This window comes from Gordionus sp. m RMFG-2023, chromosome 2 (genome assembly GCF_954871325.1).
Source record: "Gordionus sp. m RMFG-2023 chromosome 2, tfGorSpeb1-WG-v2, whole genome shotgun sequence".
Taxonomy (NCBI): domain Eukaryota; kingdom Metazoa; phylum Nematomorpha; class Gordioida; order Chordodea; family Parachordodidae; genus Gordionus; species Gordionus sp. m RMFG-2023.
In genome coordinates, this window is record NC_088776.1 from 47,980,656 (window position 1) to 48,002,501 (window position 21,846).

General features: G+C 27.7%; 1 protein-coding gene across 3 annotated transcripts in view; it reads left to right on the forward strand.

Annotated features, from left to right (window-relative positions):
• LOC135924960 (lysine-specific demethylase 6A-like) overlaps positions 1 to 21,846 on the forward strand; it is a 47,529-nt gene that overhangs the window by 18,348 nt on the left and 7,335 nt on the right. The window contains exons 6-18 of one of the 3 annotated variants that reach the window (XM_065460094.1): positions 11,320 to 11,440; positions 12,487 to 12,544; positions 12,976 to 13,276; positions 14,660 to 14,863; positions 15,186 to 15,284; positions 15,508 to 15,674; positions 16,568 to 16,658; positions 16,830 to 16,917; positions 17,593 to 17,715; positions 18,720 to 18,833; positions 18,971 to 19,277; positions 20,990 to 21,132; positions 21,369 to 21,624. In XM_065460094.1, the coding sequence (XP_065316166.1) occupies positions 11,320 to 11,440; positions 12,487 to 12,544; positions 12,976 to 13,276; positions 14,660 to 14,863; positions 15,186 to 15,284; positions 15,508 to 15,674; positions 16,568 to 16,658; positions 16,830 to 16,917; positions 17,593 to 17,715; positions 18,720 to 18,833; positions 18,971 to 19,277; positions 20,990 to 21,132; positions 21,369 to 21,624 (2,072 nt within the window). The remainder of the gene's footprint in view (positions 1 to 11,319; positions 11,441 to 12,486; positions 12,545 to 12,975; positions 13,277 to 14,659; positions 14,864 to 15,185; positions 15,285 to 15,507; positions 15,675 to 16,567; positions 16,659 to 16,829; positions 16,918 to 17,592; positions 17,716 to 18,719; positions 18,834 to 18,970; positions 19,278 to 20,989; positions 21,133 to 21,368; positions 21,625 to 21,846) is intronic. The other 2 variants (XM_065460096.1, XM_065460097.1) reach the window with 2 other exon arrangements.

Sequence of the window (21,846 nt, forward strand, 5' to 3'; positions counted from 1 at the left end):
TGTGCAAACTAAAAAGTTTTTATGCAATTTGCTAAAAAATATATGTCTTGAACTATGGTGCACAGACCTGTTATGTCATGATTGAATCGTGGGCTATAGCTATTAGATTATTTCTTAAAAGCATATATATGAGAAAATATTTACTCAATGACTGAAATTATTGAAAGCAGGCGCGTAACCAAGGGGAGGAGGAGAATTCCTCCCATCGCAAACCTGTTTCATATATTATTTTAATCTAATAAAAATTTCCCCTCTACACACCTCCCACCACCTCTCTTACATAAATTTTTACAATATATCACTATAAATAATTTGAAAGAAAAATTAGTATTAAGTTTATAAATTTTTAAAATAACGTCTATAATTAAATTATTAGAAAAAAAGCATTTTAATTTTAAAAAAGTGAAAACCCAAAATGATTTTATAAAATCTGTATAGCTAAAGGTCTATAATAAGTGGAGCTAAATACCCCCAATATTAGTGCCCCCTCTTATAAATATCTTTGATACATAGGTTGAAAGTAATTTTAACATAATCTAACTAGTCAACTTCAAAAGGCGAAAAAAATTATCAGCTTATACTATTGATGAATAATTTAACGTTTAAGCAAAATATACAACTCAGCAAATATAATATAACACTTACATAACAATTAATATTTATATATTATACTTTATTTATTATAATATTAAAAATACATTATATTAATATTTTACCATTAGTCAATCAGCTTTTAAAATTTTATATAATTATGAATATTGAATTTTGAAAATTTATAAAGGTGCTTAAATTTATCATTTATTATGCCAAAGCAGGCGCGTACGCAGCGGGGGGGGGCAGGGGGACAAATCCCCCCCCCCCCCCCCAAAGCCAAAAAATGCAGATGCCGGATTATATTTTTCAAAAATATTATTGTTAATATTAATTTATATTTGTTAATATTTATTCTTATCTCATATATATATATATATATATATATTTAATTACATTTATTTATCACATTCATCTACTAAGTTATTTTATCAATCAATTTCGATTTCAAGTTTTCCTTGGCGTAATTTACCTATTATTTTCAAATTTTAGTGGCGTAATATTTATCTAAATTTCTAATAAAATAATAATTATCTCTGAAACTCCTTGTCCAACAGGGAGAAAAAAATTGCAAGCTTGTCCAACGAGATCGAGTCTCCGCCACAGTAACAGCTATTTTGGAGTTAGAAGAGCTGATTATTAATGCTATTACTGAAATATCACAATGGCTTGAAAGAAATATTTCCTCAGAAGCAAGAAAATTATTGGATTCAATACTTATTCCAAATTTTTTTTCTCATTAGAATGTATTATTTAATTATACAACTATTTTATGTAATACTTTTCAAAAACATAACATTGACTTGATTAAGAAGATGAGAATAGCGGAGAGCATTTTATTAGAACTCAAGGAAATAGAGCTAGTGTTGTTGAAGAATTTCATATTTTATATGTTATTGTTGAGTCAAAAGCAGAGCTATACGTGTTAAATATTTGTCCCCCTCGACTTGCAGCAAGCAAGCTCATCATCAAAACATTAATATAGGATCAGTAGAAGAGTATTATAAAACAAATGTCCCCTCTCCCAACCTTTTTCATATGGTGATAGAAAAAAAATATAAATATTTGTTATATTTTTATCATGAAGATGTTAAAATATCTTATGATGCCTTATTAGCTGAATAACTATGATTAAAAGATTAACTATGGTTGATACAGTCCCAAAAAATGCTATGGATGCTTTTTATTTCAAACACATTTTAGATAATACTCCCAATTATTAAAATGGTTATATATATATTAGCAGCTCTTTAGTAAACTAATGAGAGAACATTCACTTTTTTAAGAAGAATAACAGAGCCTTGCAGAGGTACCATTTGCAGGACCAGGCCCAGATTTTTTTTAAAAATTTTTTCCGGCCCGGGTTTTTTTTAAAAAAATTTTCAGGCCCGGCTAGCCCAGCCCGAATTTTTTAAAATAAATTATATTTATTTTTGATATTTATAGCTAATAATGGCGATTTCAAATATTTGGTTTTAAAATATACAACTCGGCTCGGATATTTTTTCTTAAAAAATTTTCAGGCCCAGCCCGGGTGTTTTTTTAAAAAAAATTACGAGCCCGGCCCGGGTATATTTAAAAAAATTAAAATTCGGGAGCCGGGCCTGCAAGTCTGTGAAAAACATACCTATGAAATACAACATCTGAAAGTAGATTGAATGATTTGGATCTTTTGAATATTCATAGACATTTAACGCCAAGCAAGGATTGATAATTGAAAAATTAGCTCAAAACATACAAAATACAATTATTCCTAAGAAACTTTTTGTGTATTAATTTATATTTACAACATTTAAATTTTTTATACTTTATATATTTTAAAAGCTCAAAAAATTCAAATTTCAATTTTGGGTCATTTAAGTGATTCATATCGTGGGTTATATTCACTTTATATTTTATGATTCACATTTAAATGCCGGTTTATATATATAATTTTTTTAAATTCACATTAGTTTAAAATTGTGTATTAGAAAAGTTATTAATCCTAATAAATTTATGCTTAGTATTTTTAATTAAAAATATTATTTCTTAAAAAAATTTATTATCCCCCCCCAGACCAAATTCCTGCGTACGCGCCTGTGCCAAAGGATCACTTTAAGACTCTGATTAATAATATTTTTATTTATTTAACTCATTTTTAAATAAGATTTTATAAGAAAAGGCATTAATTCCTATATATGTACATAAGGGATTTTAAAAGTTGATGATGGTAGGAATGGTGTAGGTATGCTACCTTTATTAATAATATTTAAATTTTGAACAGGTTTTGTAAAATTTAATGATATGTCAAAAAATTTTTGGTATTGGATGCAGCCCTAAAATGCATTAGTTAATATAAATGCAAAACAAAGACGCTTCAATTTGTAAGCACTATTAACTAATACCTCTACCTGCATATAGATTTTGTAACTCATAATCTTTGGCATAAAATTTTTATCATTATATTTCACACTAAGATATATTATACATAAATTCAAATATAATCTCTTTGCATAGGCAGAGTTGCCAAATATTTTCCCTCCGAGGCCTAAATTTTTATTTTAGGTCAGCCTTGCTCCCCCCACCCACATACCTCCCTATTTTACCCACCTGACAGCATTATTTCTCCATAATTTTACTTGTTATATATATATACTGCAGTGGTACCATTTGCAGGGCTCGGCCTATTTTAAAAAAAAATTTTTTAGGTCATCCCCGGGTATATTTAAAAAATTAAGATGCGAACCGGGCTTGCAGGTCTCTGAAATACCGATTTTTATGACAAAATTGGATTCAATTTTTTATTTATCTACTATTTACAATTATTACTTTATTATTTTTACCTTAAAAACAAAGCATAAATCTATATTTTATGGATTAATGATAAAAGAGGGGCAAAAGAGATTTTCTATCAGTGTATATAGGATATGCTAAAAATTTGCACGAATAATTATTTATCTTTCTAAACTATGTGGTAAGCTTCAACTCAAGTTAAATGCAATTTTTTTAGTCTTTTTCTCCACGCGGTAGACCAAATACTTTCTTGAATGATGGATACATTTGAGTGTGATTGAGAGTATAAAATTGGAAATGTCTATAAGTGGATAGTTATTATTTGAAAAGAAATCCGTCCATTTTTCCCCTGAATATTTTTGTAATTTTTTCTTGATAATTTGCCTTCTTCTAGCAATATATTTTTTTATGTTCAGTTCTGTATTTAATAGTTTAAATGTCGATAACTGAATATGATTGATTTGACTATTAACAAATTGAACAATTTTTTTTTTAAAAAAATAACAGTGTCAGAAGAGTTAAGTTTAACGCGAGGGATTTGTACAAGTTATCCGATCCAGCACGTAATAATTTTTATGAAGGGAAATGTCATAAATTTTGCTAAATTATCAGCGGGTTTCTGGGCAGGCTGCGCCTACTTCTAGTGAGGATTAGGGCCTAATCTTGACATCCTGCAACCCTGGCTAGATCATAATTTATTGATAAAAAAAGAATTATTATATTTTATATTTACTGATTATAGCATTTCTTATATAAAGCTTCAAACCAAATACATACTATTTCTACTAGTAGGTGCTAATTGAAATATTTATATTCATAATCTTAACCAATAAAAGTCATTTATAATAAATATACCAAGCTAATAGAATGAAAAGAAATTATTTTTTTTTAAAAAATGTCAATTCCTAAATTTAAAAAAAAATGTAATCATACAAAAAGACCTTCAGAAAACAGGTCTATGGCCTTGCAATAAAATTCCTAGGGAATTGATTGCTTCTATCTAATAAATTGCAAATACAATAGAATAATAACTTATAATTAACTTTCTAGATTAGCTTTAAATGAAACCTCGCATTAAAAATGACTATTATTATAGTTAATAAACACTCTAATAAATTAAAAAATTTGATTTTGATATTTTGAATTTCAAATTTCAATTATTTATTATTATTATAATTAATTTTTAAAAAGCCTGTTAATTAAGCTTTGAGTTCAAATGTGAATAAAACATAAATCACTCGCGGTTATACCTTTTCGACTTTGATTGAATTTTATATTTTTTAAAAGAAAAGAAAATAATATTTGTTTCCTTTATTAACATTCAACTTGCGCTTTGCATGGGAAATTATATATGGTCTTGGTTGTCATATAGTAATTTGCAAAATAACGGCCAAATATTATTAGAATGCAATAAGACCCACTTCTATTTTAATATAATATTAACGAAATCACGTGGTCGCTTTCGATATTCTATATTATCTTATCCCTTATCAAGAACCAAACATCTAGTTGGATTTAGAAAAGAAAATCTGCCCCTTTCGTATTCAGAAATATCGATTAATTATACACGCACTCACCGACTAAGCCACAGACGTTACCTGAAAATTACTAATTTTTCGACGCTATCTAATATTTCAAAAAAAAACCCAATAACGTTCAATTAAATATTTTGCTCAAAATATTTAAATTGAATTTAGCAATGCCGCTGTAAAAAATTTTACTAACTTTTGAATCTCTGATGGTATTCGTTTTCTTTTTTCATTTAACCTTTAGGGCCATCGAGGGTTTTCCATGTATGATCTGCCCCTCCTCCCAGTGGAAATATTTAGAAATGTTTTTAAGGTATATTTTAATGCAATATTCCGTAATTCATATTCAAAAACTGATAAATTATAATTATATAGTCTCGAGTTTTGCAACAGTGGCTAGAAATCGACATCGCTCGAAAGCTCCAGACCTTATTTGAAAAGAATTGGCCCGGGAATGGCATCTTATGCCATGCAAATTATGATTTTCTTCACGAAAAAAACCTTAGGTTAAGGTCAGGAAATGTTGATCTCTAGATGTTTAAATATGCAAGTTTTCAACTAAAAATTTGTTATATGGCCCTGTTAACCTTGTTATGAACAATGAACTTAGCTATATCTTTTTATTACCAAAAGATTTTGATCAAATTTATGAAATGTATACGTGACTGTTTTATATGATTTTTGATAAAAAAAAATATACCATACCTCAAAAAAAAATCAATAAAATTTTGACAACCCCTCTTTCATCCCTACACATTGTTATAATGGTGTATAAAATTAAAAATGTTACATTAATTTAGAAAGTTTAATAAAAAAAAATGTTTATAGTTCGACCTAATTGAGCGTTTGCGTTTCATAATGCAAAACACAAATAATCCATTTCAAATGGTATCGTGTAAATTGAAAAACAATTTATAAATGTTAATAAAAACGCAAACTGGTTTGCTTTTTTTTGCTCATTTAAATCGCACTATTATGTTCCATTTTATACTATATTATATATATATCGCTTGCACTTTAAATATCGATAAAAAAATATATTAAGGTCAAATCCAACAATATTTTTCTTATATTTTTTTAAAAAAACGGTTTTTCAAATGCTTACTTAGCTTTTTTTTGTTAAAAAAATATATAATAAATGAAATGAATTACTTTTATCTGTCGGTTTTGAATTGTATTTCTAGAGATCCTTTTTTAAAAATAAGAAACGATGTTAACTTTATACGCCGATTTCTTCTAAACGCATAAAATTTGTTAATTTTAGAATTGAAACATTATACTGTTAAGAACACCCCGGGAATTAGGCGAACCTCAAAGGTCAAGCGTAGCCAGCGTGGGGGGGGGGGTGTTTGCTTGTGCCTAAAATAATAAATGGTGTTATCTTTTTTTTTTAAATCAATGAATTAGAATTTCTTTAGAAATTAGGAAAAATCCAACGGTAATTTTTTAAAACTGTATTTTAAACTTTATTAAATGTCTAATTTATATATTTCGATGTTCTGGCTTAAAAAATGTATTTGAAGGGTCCTCAGTCTAAGCATACCCCGGGATGCATGAGCATGTACATGAATTTATTCTAGAGTTGTTAAAAGATTTATTTAAAAAAACAGCCCGATTAAGATTTTAGCCAAAAAATTATGTAAGCTTAAAGATTTTGTTCATAGATGGCAGAAGGGTTTAAACCTTTATTTTCCACATCTCGAGGCTTATATAATATTGTTTGGGCTAAAATTTTAATCGGGCCATTTTTAAGTATCAACTTGAATCGGGCTTTTTAACATCACTAGTCTATTGTTAAATGGGTTCTAGAGCAAAATTTTATCGGTTTTTAGCACGGGTTCTTGTTCTGAAGATTTTTAAAAAAATGGGATTCATTTCAGGTTTTGTTCAGGTCCGGTATGAATTCATAATAAATCGCCAATGTTATTCATCGAATAGAAAGAGGTATATAAAATTTATTTTGTAAAAAATCTAAATAATTTACTAGTTAAAAAATTTGAAACGCAGTTCAGATAGTTGTATTATAAAATGCATTCATTAAGTGTAAAAACAAAGAAATTTTATATAAGGACCTAATCTAATATTTTTTGTACTTATCATGCATTAATTAAACTTAAAAAATTGGTTCGGATCCCGGTTTACAATTTTAAAAATTTTGAGGGGTTTTGTTACGGATTCGGGGAAATAAGAGTCCCGGATCTAGATCTATCCAGAACACTGATTGTGAGAAATATTATGGATTATTTTTGCATATACCTTGAATCATTCAATCATATGTTATAATTAAAATTTTGATAAATTTGACGATCATGTTCAAGATATCGATTAAAAAAATAATTGGGCCAATATGATATTTTTAAAAAATAATTGGTACATCTATGATGACAAATTGTATTAAAGGAAAAAAATAGAATGTTGTCAAAAGGTCTTATTTAAATTCGAAATATAAAATGACGATTATATTAATTTTCTTTCAATTCAATTTTTTTTTTAAAAAATAAAAACATCATAGAAACCATCCATATTTTGACAATATTTTTTTGAAAGCCTTTTTTAAAAGGTATACAATGTATATACTATATATCAAAACGATGAATCGATAATAAAAGTAATTAAAGCCGAGTGTTTGGCAGTTTTTACACCTTAGTGTATTGAACCATTTTTATTGAAATCTATCAAATTCTCATAAATTTATTAATGAAAGCGCATCTACTTTGATCATAAATCACGATATAAATACTTAATACTAATGCACCCACTAAATTTACTAATAAACAAATTTGTTTTTATGTAAAGCCGTTTTCACATTAAAATCAGGTGTAAGTATTGTTTTTAATATTAATATTCTTTTCGTCTTTATGCCTAATTTATTGTAAACGCGTTACGTTATTTAACGCCATCGAAATCACAGCTGATTCTTCATAGCGAATGTTAATATAATTTGAAATAACGCAAACAATGATCATTATGTTATACCTATTTATTGGCTTAATTTTGTAACGCTTGAAACATAACCCCTTTACTATAAATTAGACCTTAGATTCTTTTAACTTCTAATAATAAAAATGTTAAATTAAATCAAAATTAAGATATATATATTTATATTTTGCTTTCAATAATTTTTTAGAGTGTAATTTCGATGTCGGGCCACTGCTTTTAATTTTAACCGATACTAGTCGCCGATCCCCCAAAATGATAATTAAATTCAAATTTCTAACCTTAAAGATTAAGGGCTATACTAGAACGTCTAAGAAATTGAAGTATTTGGAGGTTTTTAATTCGTAACGAACATCTGTTTCGGTTCAGATTTGGTTCTTAAAAAATAATAATATCGGTTCGGGTTGAACCTTTAAAACGTCCAAACTTTTCTCATATAAGCGTATTAGAAGTAAAGAAAAGAACATTTTTTAAAATTTTATCACTTATAAAAACATGTAAAAATAATTATTGATAAACTGATTATTGATGATCTTTAAAAGGGCTAAAATTTAAAAAGGTTCAAATTGGTTCATATGCATTTTTTAAGGCTGGGTTCAGGTACGAGTAACAAATTTTTGATGGTTCAGGTTTGGTTGACACCGGTTTAGCGGTTATTTAAATCCCTGGTAGTCATAAAAAACGTTAAATATAATATTTAGTTAAAAATGACACAGGGGACTTTAAATATGTTTATACACCTATTACTTTTAAAATATGGAAAACTATTCGGAATTGATATAAGATAGCACAATATTTTTGTAATATGCGAACGTCCAAAATATTCAAATTTTTTTCAAAATGAAATTTTTGCAACTATTATTGGGCTGGTTTCCGGTATCGATGTTAGTATTGGAATGATACTACTGGCTGAAAAAAGTTAAGGAGGTGCATCATTGATTATGAATTAATTGTTTACAATTAATTTATTCATTATTGTTACCTTCTATAATAGCATCTGAGGTCTGCGAGTGCAGACCCCATCGCAAACCTGGCATACTTTTTTCGGATAGCGGTTAGTTGGGGTTTGGAATTACAAAAGAAAATAAATCCAATATTTGGTAAAGCTAGAGGTCGAAGCATCTTTATATAGATTTTCATTTGAAAACGTTGAAGATTTTTCTTAAAAAATATATTACCAAGGTCTCGAGATTCGCTTACAGTTGGCAAAAAGGTTTGGTCCTCTTTTGATCAAATCTCGAGGCTTTGTTAATATTTTTTGGTTTATAGTCATTTTTTAAAAGATTAAATCGAAGTTTGTCAATCCCAATTTCATTATTTTAGCAGGGGGAAAAATATGTAATTACTTCACAAAAAAATTAGGGCCAAGTTTGACAATTTATATTGAGACGGGCTTGGTTGGACAAATAATTTTTTTCAGTCGTATCTGAGAAATCAGGCCCGCTACAGACCTCGATAACAAGTAATTTAACCATATTTAAAGCATTGCTTTACTTTATTTGGTCCAATTTTTATCAAATCCTCCATATTTTTTTGCCCCTCCATCTCTTTTCTCAAAAACTATGTTATAAATGCGAACGATATAATAACAGCATATTGAAATTGTTAATTATATATTCGTTAATAACTTATTTTAAAAAAATTGGCTATTGGAATTTCAGTCAATTCAGTTGAAATTATTACGAATATTAATATAAATTCTTACGGCTGGCATCTTTATTCTATTAACAGCGGCTTAAATGAATCCGATTGCTACAGAAAGCATTACATACTATTTTTATTCAAATAGTTTGTGGTCTCGCCATTTTAATTTAATATTTATTTTAGCACATTAAAATTATTTTTGCAATTTTTAAAGATTAAAGTCCAACTTAAGGAATTTGTCACTACAACAGCTGATTTTTTAAAATTTCTATTAAAACTATTTGTATTCATAAGACTATCAGATTCGACAGGAAATAATTTAAAATAATTAAATTTTATTAAGAACTTTTTTTAAAAAAATATATTGACCCTAAACAATCTCTCTTTTCTTTAATCCTACCTTCTTTAACTTCGGTTAGCTTTTTTTAAATTTAAATATATTTCATTATCTAATTTATATATTTCCTTCTGATGAACAATCCTTGAGTTGAGCTACTATCCGGCGAGTAACCCTGCATTCACATTTAAGCGAATTCACGGTGAAGTATACAAAAATTAATGTAAAATTATTACACATAATATCATATTTTGTATTTTTTGCCACGAATTTGCTACAAGAATGCAAGATAAGGATTTCGATAACCTCATATTTTTTGCAATAAGGGCCACGTCTGGGCAACGCAATGACATATAATAATACCTAGACTCACGATGCATAAAGTGTACACAAATGAAAACAGCTGGGGACGCCATGATTACCCATATCATTATCAAAAATTTTAAACGAGAGGCTAATTTATTTCTATGTCTGACCTAAACTTTATATTAAAGAATTGCCTGATCATCGAGATAGTAAGGAAGCAAGTTATCAATCTAATAGTAATTTTAACAAGAGAATAATTACTGTATGGGTTACCAAAATGGCGGATTTAGTTGATTTACATTCAACGACGCTTTCAAATGCCCTATATGAATGCATCGTCAGAAAGGTATTATATGTCAATGGGACAACTATAAAATATCTCGTTTAACTAATATAGGCATTTAGGTAATTTAGAAGTCTTTGGACTATTTTTTTTAAAAAATGCCCACTAAAAATTATAATTATGCATTATGAATTAGAGATCTCTTAAAGGAAATTTTTTTAAAAAAAATAAATAAGCCAGGCTGGACCACTTGTGCTAAAATTCCTAACGTGTCGAAACGGGCCGGGCTTTGCATATCTCTGCTGTGAATTATGATTGATCTTGAATAGTTCCTATAATATTTTTTCTCTATTATTTAATGGTTTGGGTTTAAAGTAATCCATATTATTTTATTTTCAAATTTACTACTTTTTAACGTATAATTTTTGATATCATAATAATAATACCCTATAAAACTTTTAAAATCAAATCCGACCTTTGCCCAATTTTTTTTGTACTTTATTTTATTTTTACTTTATAAAAAAAACATTTTTTTTTCTTCTTTGAACATTTTAGCGCCCATAAAAATGTATTTTTATGTTTAAAAAAGTCTACATTATAATTATAATAAACATTTTTAGAGTTTACTTTTCACACAATTTTATAGTTTTAATAAAATAAATAAATATTCCTTAGATGTACCACCATTCACGAGTTAATTTTATTTTTATGACCTTCTACGAACCGTAGAAGGATGAATCGCTACTTACACTAGCGAACTTGATAAAACCGATTCGCCTGTTTAAATATAACGATCGACTTTCATTGTCGAAAAGAATATTATATGAATTATTTAATTGTTCATCAGGCAGAGATACGTATTTAAAGGGTTTATTTTTCTATGTAATAATTTATTTATATTATAAATATAAAATACCTAGAGCAAGTAATGCATTCTTCCAAGCTCTCTATGTAGACCCTAATTTTTCGCGTGCGAATGAAATACACTTACGACTTGGAATCTTGTACAAAATACGCGGCAATTTGAAATATAGTCTTAAAGTTAGTTTTTAACAAAACAATTTTATAATTTTCTACCTTATATTTTTTTATGTCCCATTTAATTTCATCCATTCTTATGAATAGTTTTGTTCTTTTTTGAAGAGTTCTTAGATCATTTAGGTTGATTAAACCATAGAATATATTTTATTAACAATAAATATCAAAACTTTATGAATAATAGAATATGCAGAAATAATTACTTTTAATTGCTTCCGAATCTTATTTATTAGTTTTTCATTAATTTAAATTTTGTATCACATTCTTCTAGTCGAATTATATCTCCGATTCTTTCAATCATGGCGCATAGTAGATTCCCATAATGCATAGAGACTAATATGTTCTTAATTTTCATTAATTTCTGCCTTTAATTTGGGATTTCATTGTCAGGTCATTGTTTGTTCCCTTCTTCAATGGATTAATTAATATTTCCATTTAGATTTTTTTGGCTATTTAATTTGGAATTATTCTTTAATTAGTGATGCAGTTAATAATAGACATTTTAGAATGCGCTAAATTTTATATAATATTATTCATAAAATTTATAGAACTTATCTTATCTTTTAAGAATATTCCCTATGGTGTTTTATTAATAGTTCTTGCAAATTTAACGTTTGCTTTATGTTTAAAAAAACAAGCATCGATGTTTAAATTTGTGTAGTTCTTTATAACCTTTTCTTAACATTAGAGAAAAAAAGAGTAAATCTTAGAAAATATTATTTGTAAAGATCATTTAATAATCTCAGAGTATATTAAACAATTAAAGAGGTCATGTTAGGATATATCAAAATCTTACATTATCATAATATGGCCAATCTGTGCACTGCCATATGGAATTATACAAAAGATCTTAAATATACACTGACCTAAAGGCGATTAGTAAGAAAAAATTTAATTGCTTAATTTTAATGTAAGAATATTTCTAATATAGTATGATATTTGGAATCATGAATAATATAAATTTTAAATTAATCAATTATTTATGAACACTATACTGAATAACTTCAATATTATATTCCACAAAATGATTTATATTTTATATAATTAAGCATTTTCAGCTCGCCTTGATCGATGAAGCTAACGCCCTTTCTACGTCTCATGCCCAAAGTAAACAATTTATAAAAAAAAATGCTTTAAAAAATGATACTACCTATTATTCTCCTTGTAAACTTTTATACTGTTATAGGTATAGTTGTGTAATAATCTTTATACGCCTGTCAGAAAATTCGTTAACATTAAAACGTTTTAATTTATAATAGCTTCTTCCAAATTTGAGCAGCTATCTTTTTAAGAAAAACTCCTAGGTCAAGTTTCCGACTAAAAACTTGGTTTAGCCGATTTTTTACCCGGCTAAAAATTGGCTTAAACGGCTAGAAATATAGTAATTAGTAATTACCTAACTATAGTTATAGGAACACAAATTTTCTAATTTTTAATCGGATGAATCGATTTTCATTGTTATGGAACTCTTATAGGGTTAGTAAGAAAGCGGGGTTTAGTCATATACGAATTTTAAACTTTTATAATTTTCTATCAAGTATACTTCCACGTGGCCCACCTCTTAGAATGCCGAGGTTATGTGAAACTTAGCAAACAACTTTACGAAAAATTACTTTCTGCCCCTATTTTGAGCTCCCCTGTTGACGACAGCAAAAACAAGCAGCATCCACAACTATTACCAAACAGTAATAGCGATTTTCCATTTTTGAATGGTAAGAACGCCGCTGAAAATAGGTATATCGAAGTAGACGCATCTATAAAAGCCAGTTGCTTGAGACAGGTCGGGTGGTTGCATCATAATTTTTTCCGCTTATTTTCCACCTCAAACTCAGCTTCGTCGTAATATTAAATATATATAACTTGTTTTTATTTTTTAACTATGGAAATTTTACCAATCTAGTTTAGTCAAAATAACTAGTTACTTTTGAAATTTTTTTGCAATAAAAATAACTTTAACTTGTTACTTTTAAAATAATTTAATGTAGTGCTGTTAAGTGGCTCGATTTGAGTCAATTTTTGAAAACCACCAACTCAATATTTTAGTCAGAAAAATATTACCTAAGCCTCCTCGAGATTCCGCTAATTTTTAAATCCGCTCAAATCGAGCCTATTTACATCACTAAGTAACTGTATAGTTATAATTTTTTGAGATTTAGTTACTTTTTAAAATATGTTAAATATTTATATCTCATTCATTGTCTTTTTAATGACTTCCCAGTCAGCGTTCTCGTAGAACGTTTGTTTAGTCGAGGAAACCTTATTTTTTGAGAATCCATAAAAATTTATTAACACGAGTGGTATATTGGGGTGTAATACTCCGAGATTTTTATACAAAAATAACCTATTGATAACCTGGTTTTTTAAATAGTCCTTTATTTAATACTAAACTATGAAAATTTACCATTTTTAATTAATAATATTTAAGATATGAGCATTTTTTTTAAATTCAAAAACGCCTATTTTATATCATATAATTTTAAAAGGAAAAAACAAGTTATTTAAATATAAATTTAATTATTGCATGTTTTGAATTATTTTTTATAAAACTAAAAATATGATGTATCATATTTAAGGCCATTTTATTTTCGACACTTCACAAAATTTCTCATTATTTTTATATTGAATATTCAAATTTTTTATAATTATAATGAATATAAGGTTAAATGTCTAAAATATCAAATCTTAATGATGTTTAAGTGAGATATAACACTTTTAAATAAGGGTGAACTATGCCCCCATTTGCGTTATTTTTTCTACTTTACTACTGTTTTTTGAAAAATAAATATTATATTTTGATTTATTTCGTCAATGCAAAAAATATTACATTGTATATTTTTTCAAGTTATTACTTCATTTAAATAATTGAGATTTATAAAATGCAAAATTATTTTGTATGATAAAAATTTTTTTATTAAAAATGATGAGTTATATAAATAATTTATAAAGTAACTTGGAACTGTAACCAGTTACTTTTTAAAAGTAAATTTTAACAACACTACAAAACATCAATAATATAAGACTTTTTCGGTTTTTGCGTATATAAATAATACGGTAGTAAGGTTTCTCAGTTAACATTTTAATTATGCAAACTTAAAATGTTCCGAGCTGTCTTTTAAGAATAAATATATTTATATTTAGTTCAAAATCATTTTTTATTATTTTAATTTTTAAAGTTTTAATAACTATAATTACAACGATTTGTTTTAACATCCCACTTATAAGCAACACATTAATAGATCAAAATTATTCGAATAACCAAGCTAATCTCATTAAAAATAGTGGATTAAAGAAAGAGAACTGTACTAATCCAATCATTAAAGAGCCTGTAATCGACAAAGAAAAAAGCGAAAACGCCGCTATAAGATATTTGCAATCTGCTATCTCATTGGATCCAACTAGTGGCCAGACCTGGTATTATTTGGGAAGGTTTTAGATAAATATCATTACATAACAATATATCTCTTAATAAATAAGATTTTTTACTTTGATATTTTTAAATTATTTTAAGGATTCAATTATTTAATAAACTGTATCATTCATAATATACAGATTTGTCATAGTAAAGTTGCTTAATTCATTGAGATGCATCTTATGGATATTCTTTTCTCATATTTAGACTTATTTATTGGTTTGGAATTTCGAAGGATATAAAAATGTGCTTGATATTTTAAGTTTTCATATTATTAATTTTTAATGGATATATATTGAGGAGGCAATTGGAATTTATACAATTTATCATCTCTTTAAGATGTTTTGCCAATCTCGGAAAAATTCACGACGCCTTCATATCTTATAGGCATTCTATCGACAAATCAGAAGGCAGTGCCGACACCTGGTGTTCAATCGGGTTTAATATACTTTTTTAAATGTTTTGCGATGATACCTCATTCTAAATTCTGTAGAATAACATGTGATAATAAAATCATATCATTATTTGAATAATATTTGATTGAGTTTTAATAATTTTAATCTTAAATGAAATGCTTGCATTACTTTTCTTTTTAACCCATATTTTATTTGATGCAAAATTGAATATTTTTATTTATCATCATTCAAATTAATAATAAAAGCGTTTTATACCAACAACAAAACCAACCCATGGATGCCCTTCAAGCTTACATTTGCGCTATTCAATTGAACAAAAAATTTACGCCTGCCTGGACCAATTTAGCTCTACTTTACGAAACATGTAATATGCCAAAAGACGCTTTAACTTGTTACGCCAACGCAATCAAAGGTTTAGTCAATTAGTGCGAATATTTAGATAAAGCCTCAATTCATTCATATTTTGCTTCTATCGAATAGGATCGGTTTTTTTGCTTTTATTTACAGAAAATTTGTTCTTAACTTGCCTAAATTGATAAGCCTTACACTTTTTTGAGTCATACATAAACGAAATATCAGCCACCACCGATGCTCAATAATTTAGCTTAGAAGAAGAAAAAATCCAATTTAAGCAATTCCACCCTCAATTTCGATAATTTATAATATAATAGTTTACGAATGAATAATTTTAATAATATCAATTTATAAAGCAAACGTTAAAACGACGATGCCCTTCACAGATCCGACAGGACTTGATCGGATTTGGATCTTCGTTTTAAATTTTTTTCTGGCTAATCCCTTATCTCGACATAATTTTAAATTATTTTTGGTTTCATAGACTTAAAGAATATTTTATTAAGCTTATGATAAACCAATTTTTATGTTCCAAAAAAAATTGTTAAATTTGTATGGTTGAGGTCTATTTTATAAGAATTTTGATTAGCATTTACTTTTAAAAATCAATCAACCCACCAAAAATAGTTTACCTAACCTTTTTTTTAAATAGAACGCTATTAAGAATTCTATTCAGAATTAAGAACAGCTGGGGTGATGCCTATAAGCATTTTATATGCTATCCCATTAAAGTTTTTTAATATAAGTTAGACATAAGAAGTAGTAATTAATAAGTAAGGACAGTAAATATGCTCATATTTTATTATAGAATACCAAAAATTATCTAACCTTATTTATGTTATTTTCATAATAAAGCTATATACAATAACAATTAAAATCTATTTAGCGATAGTTCTTTATTCTATTATTTTTAAATTTATTATCAATTTTAAAAATAAAATTTAACTAAAGCTGGAGACCCTAATCCTGCCCTTTTGCCTCGTATCAAAAAATTGAAGGATACTATTTTGAGCAGCAATTATCAACATCTCAACATTCAAAAGTAAAATTTATATTTTGTACCCCAAAATTCTGTTGGTAGGATTTTTTTTACATTTCAAAAATAATTAGTAATCCTAGCTGTTACCATTTTTTTCAAGAATTTCAAAATCGCTTATAAGAAATGGACGACAACATATTTTTTAAAATTATTTTCTATTTAATGCATAACAAGGGCCAAAACAGCGTTGCCCACCATTGAAGAAGCATGGAATTTGCCTATTCCCGCCGAATTGACTTCTAGACAAAATGCTGACACCAAAGTAATTTATCTATTTAAAAATAGGCTTATGGATAAAAAAGAATGGAATAACTATTTTTGTATAAAAAATATTTGCTCAAAAAAAACATTGAATTATGATAGTTTTGAACAAAATTAATTTTCCAAAAAATATATATTAATCCTAGCCAATCTCATAATATTTAATTAATCCGAGTAGCCCACATCATGCTTTCGCTCACTTTAAATCATTTTGAAATAAATGTAATCCTTATTTATAATAAACGCATTTTGTTCAAGCAGTATGGTATTTAACGCTCCCTTATCTTCAAAATCAAACCAATAAATGGGTGTAATTTATAAATATGAAGCGAAACGATAAAAACCTGACATCTGTTTACGGATAGCAAAAAGTATTATAGCTGTGACGAATAAGCTGTAATTTTAATAACATTAAATACCTCACCGCTTGAATAAAACGCGTTTACAACAAATTCAACGTAACTCATATCACCCTTTTTCATTGGATTAATATCTCCAAGTTGTTTGATTCACAAAAATTAACTGTCCCGCTTACCAAGAATAACATTTTTTTTAAATGGTGCAACTACCCATTACCCCATTCTTTTTATGATTTAAAAAATTTTTCAATCCCCTTATTTTTGAATATTTGAGGAATTGTTTGAAAATATATATTTCATTCATAAATACTTCAAAGATCCCTCCTTTTATGACCAAATACATATATCCTTTGATTCAACAACAAAGGGAGATGCGCCTTAAGCTCTCGGCTATGGGCAGAAAAAGTCTAACTAATGGTGTCGATATTTTCAACGTCAAAGTTTGTTTATTATTATCTTTTTGTAATGTAAAGTGCATTTTTTCCATGTCTACATTTTTACCCTATCTTTATTTAGATTGTATATTATCCTTAATATATTTTAATTTTTAAATATCACTTATCTTTATTATAGTGTGACATAATTGAGCGTTTGCGTTTCGATATGCAAAACACAAACAATGCATTTGAAATGGTAAGCAAATTGATCACAATATATAAACATTAATAAAAACGCAAACTGATTTTCTTTTTCCGAAAACGCTTAATTAGGTCGCACTATATATAATTTGGGCCTTCTTCCACCAGAGAAGGAGATAATCCGTATTCTGACAGAAGAGGGAGAGAAGCTGGCTTACCTTGGTTGATTGATTATAACAATTATATGAAATATTGTTTAAAAAACATAAATTATGGAATGCTTACATAACGAAGGAGGCATATTCACGCCTAAACTTTCATTATATGATTTTTATAACAATCTTTTTATTATTTTGAAAATATACATTATTGTAATAGGGATTTGTTCATTTTCGAATATAAAAATTAAAGAAAGAAAGAAATTATTTTAAAAATATTAGTTGATTAAATGTGTAAAATCATATTCTTACCTTTACCCCATGTTTACATTATTCATGTTCTCCCTATTTCCTAAGTTCTCAATAAAATGCACATTTACAATAAAAGGCACATGTTTGTATTCTTTTATGATAATTGATCAAACCTGTTGAATTTCTTGAGCCATATTTTTGGCATTCCTTCCCCTCCTCCTATATTTGTCCTCATTCTTTGACATTTTTTATTCTAATAGCAGCATAGCTATTATCATCTAACTATATATTTATAAGAGGAAAACTATCGAGTCCTTTTGATAGGGCTCCCCCCTAATATATTCCTGGATATACACTTTAGGTTGGATGAACACTTGATGGATATGCGGCCTAAATCTACTTCATTAAATATAGATTTGATAAAATATCAAAACTTATCTTAAAATACTTTCTTAGGATCAACAGGTGGATAAATTAACCCATCGTCAGTACGACTCTATTCATAATACACCAGAACACAATGCTATCAAAAGACCTCGTTTCTCCAGTGAAGCACCTTCGATGAATAATGTAAGAATGCTATTTTTTTATATTTTTATTCTGTATTTCATCTATGATAAATAGAATACAATTGTTTTGAGAATCGTAATTTTTAGATATTTGGTCTTAATTGAATATTAAAATTCAGCATCGCATCAATTTTTTAGATTTTTAAAAATTCTCAGGTATCTTCGGCGGACTCTGATTACAAGTATAACGATTGTCACATCAACACTCCAAGCGAAAAAGATACCCATCTCCTAAATTTGAAACAAGAAGATTTTATTAACCCGAACAGTAACGTAGACAACGACTTTTTTAATGATATCGAGGATGAAGACGACGAGGATGAAGAGGGATTAATAGATCCTGCCGTCGAAAAGGAGCTGGAAAATTTGCTAGCCCTTGATGGGGCCGATACCAAAACCCTTTTCGCGTGCTTGAACACCAATAATTCCTCGCCAGTTATAAGTGGTAAGAAAAATACAGAGTTATTATTTGAATTGTAAAAGAATTGCATTCCCTGGTCGGGCCTGTATAATTAGGCACCTCTAGTTCCAGGTCTCATATTTAATATAGCCATGCATCTAAATCGCGTTTTATGTTGCTTAGCTCACCTCGTACTTTTATAAATTTCACGTCTTTTAAAAAAAATTTATCAATGTTCTACAAATGTTTGCTGTTACCGTTTACTTCTTTCAATCATATTTTTTATCATAAATCTGGTTATCCTAAAACGTTTAGGCAAACTTCATTTTTTATCGCTTCATTTTTTGTCGAATATTTCAAAAATAAGAATGTGTAATTTGGCACATCGTGAAACGTATCATACTCATAGACCTTTTAATATTATTTATCGCATAATGAAACCCATAATCCCGTGCTATCAATAAGCCTGACTACACTTGTTCTCGCTTATTAATTGATAGACTATATAATATTTATGTTTGTCTCTTCATATGTTAATTGTTTATTTTTTTTCAAATAAATAAAAAGTAATTGTTTCTCACCATGTAGACTTCTTTTACGTGGTGAGAAACAATTACTTTTCATCAGTGGCGTAGCTAGGATTTATCTCCCTATAAGTTGGCGGAAGTACTAATTTTAAATATCCAATGTTTATTAGTGTCTGACTTAACCAAAAAAATTGGGACATATGATTAAAAAGCTACTGAAGGCATTATCTGAAACTTTAAGTGCTCAATTGTAAATTAATTTAATCCATTTTGTAAATAGTAGGAAAAAAATTGGCATTTTGCTAGAATGGTAAATATATTTTTAAAAAAACTATATGCCTGTCGTACGCTGATATTTAGTTCCTGATTAGTACTTTAAATCCACAAATATAGTATTACAAAAAGTGTTATAAACAGAATGAAAACTACGACGTTACGTTTCTAGGGTGAGTTAGCCAAAAGTTTTTGGAAAAATCTACAACTCATACCAAACCAAATAGGACAATTAATTGTTTTTTTCTGTTTGGTATATATTTTGACGGGGAAAAGAATTATTGGTAAAAAAATAGGAAATAGTCAAAATTAGCATCATGCCAGAACGGAGAATATAGAAGTTATAACTAACTAGTTTGCGCTAATATTTCGCTACAAAGTAACCACCAATCAAATATAAACTATTATATCACGCCTTAAGCGTAAAGTCATTCAAAGATATGAAGGCATTAGTACGTATTTCTTTTTTATGCTTCAACCTTTTAGTAGATAGTTTAAACAATAGGGACAAGATAAATAAATATTGCCAAGATTGACATCACGTTAAAAGTAGTTTGAGTCTTAAATATCGAATTTTTAATTACGATTCAAAAATAAATTAAAATTATTCCCGATTCAATATATTTTTGAATCTTATGATTTTTATTATTGCTTGTTCTTTTCAGTTTATTTAATAGATATTTAACAATATAAATTATATTATTAAATTTATAATCAATTGTTTTGTTAAAAAAAATTTGGGGGTTTATGGGGTGGGTCAACCTTAAACCCCCTCCTGTTTACGCCGTTGCTTTTTATTAAAACACCACTTAAAAAAATATTAAGAATTAATATGTGAAGATGACAAGATTTTTAAACATGAGATATATTACTAAAACTAATTTTCCTTTAAAAAACAACAATTTTACAAATCATTTAATGAATAATGATTTTATTAAAATAATACCAATTTATTAGACGCAAAACGTTCGGATGAAAATTTATTGAATACACCCAACTCGAGTATGTCTCATTTTACTCCTATAAATCGAACATCCATTAATCACGATATGTTAAATCGGATGAATATTGAAGCAAATCTAACAGGGACCAATAATACGGTTTTTTACTTCTTAATTTAAACATAATCGAAAATTTTATGTTTCCCTTTATTTTACACCCATTATTATTTCCGTTGAATTCATAATTTTAATGTGATTATTAAATCGAAAAGTTTATATTTACTAGGTCTTAGTTTTTTTTTTGAAACTCGGTTCCTAAAAAAATACACTAAATTTTTATCGTTTTAAAAAGTGTGTTCACTAAATGCAATAAATATTAATTACTTACGCAAAAGGCTCACCATACCCCTTCGAAACCACCGCCGAATCCTGTTCCTATTCTCGGCGATTTTTCTACTCCTTCATTCCTATTCGACGCACACGATCCTGACCCTACTTATAACACTCACCAAGAACAAAATAGCAATCGGGATATTATGGGTTTGAGTAATTATATGAACAATTCTCCACAAATAACCAGGGATAATAGATCGTCAGAATCTTTGCTAGCCCCTATTCATATATCGTCTTCCGAAATCAAGCGTCTTTGCAGTAATATGACAATTTTTAATATTTTACTTTTGTAATTTATTATACGATAAAATCGATTATATTGAGTATTAGCGGATACCTAATGATGGAAATTTATTCCTGGCCATCAAAATTTGCTTCTAAAAAGTAGTTTAGATTATAAGCATGTATTTGATATTTTAAGTTATCTGCCGCCTGTCTTTATTATAATTAAAACCTATATAATATAAAGTAACTAGCGGG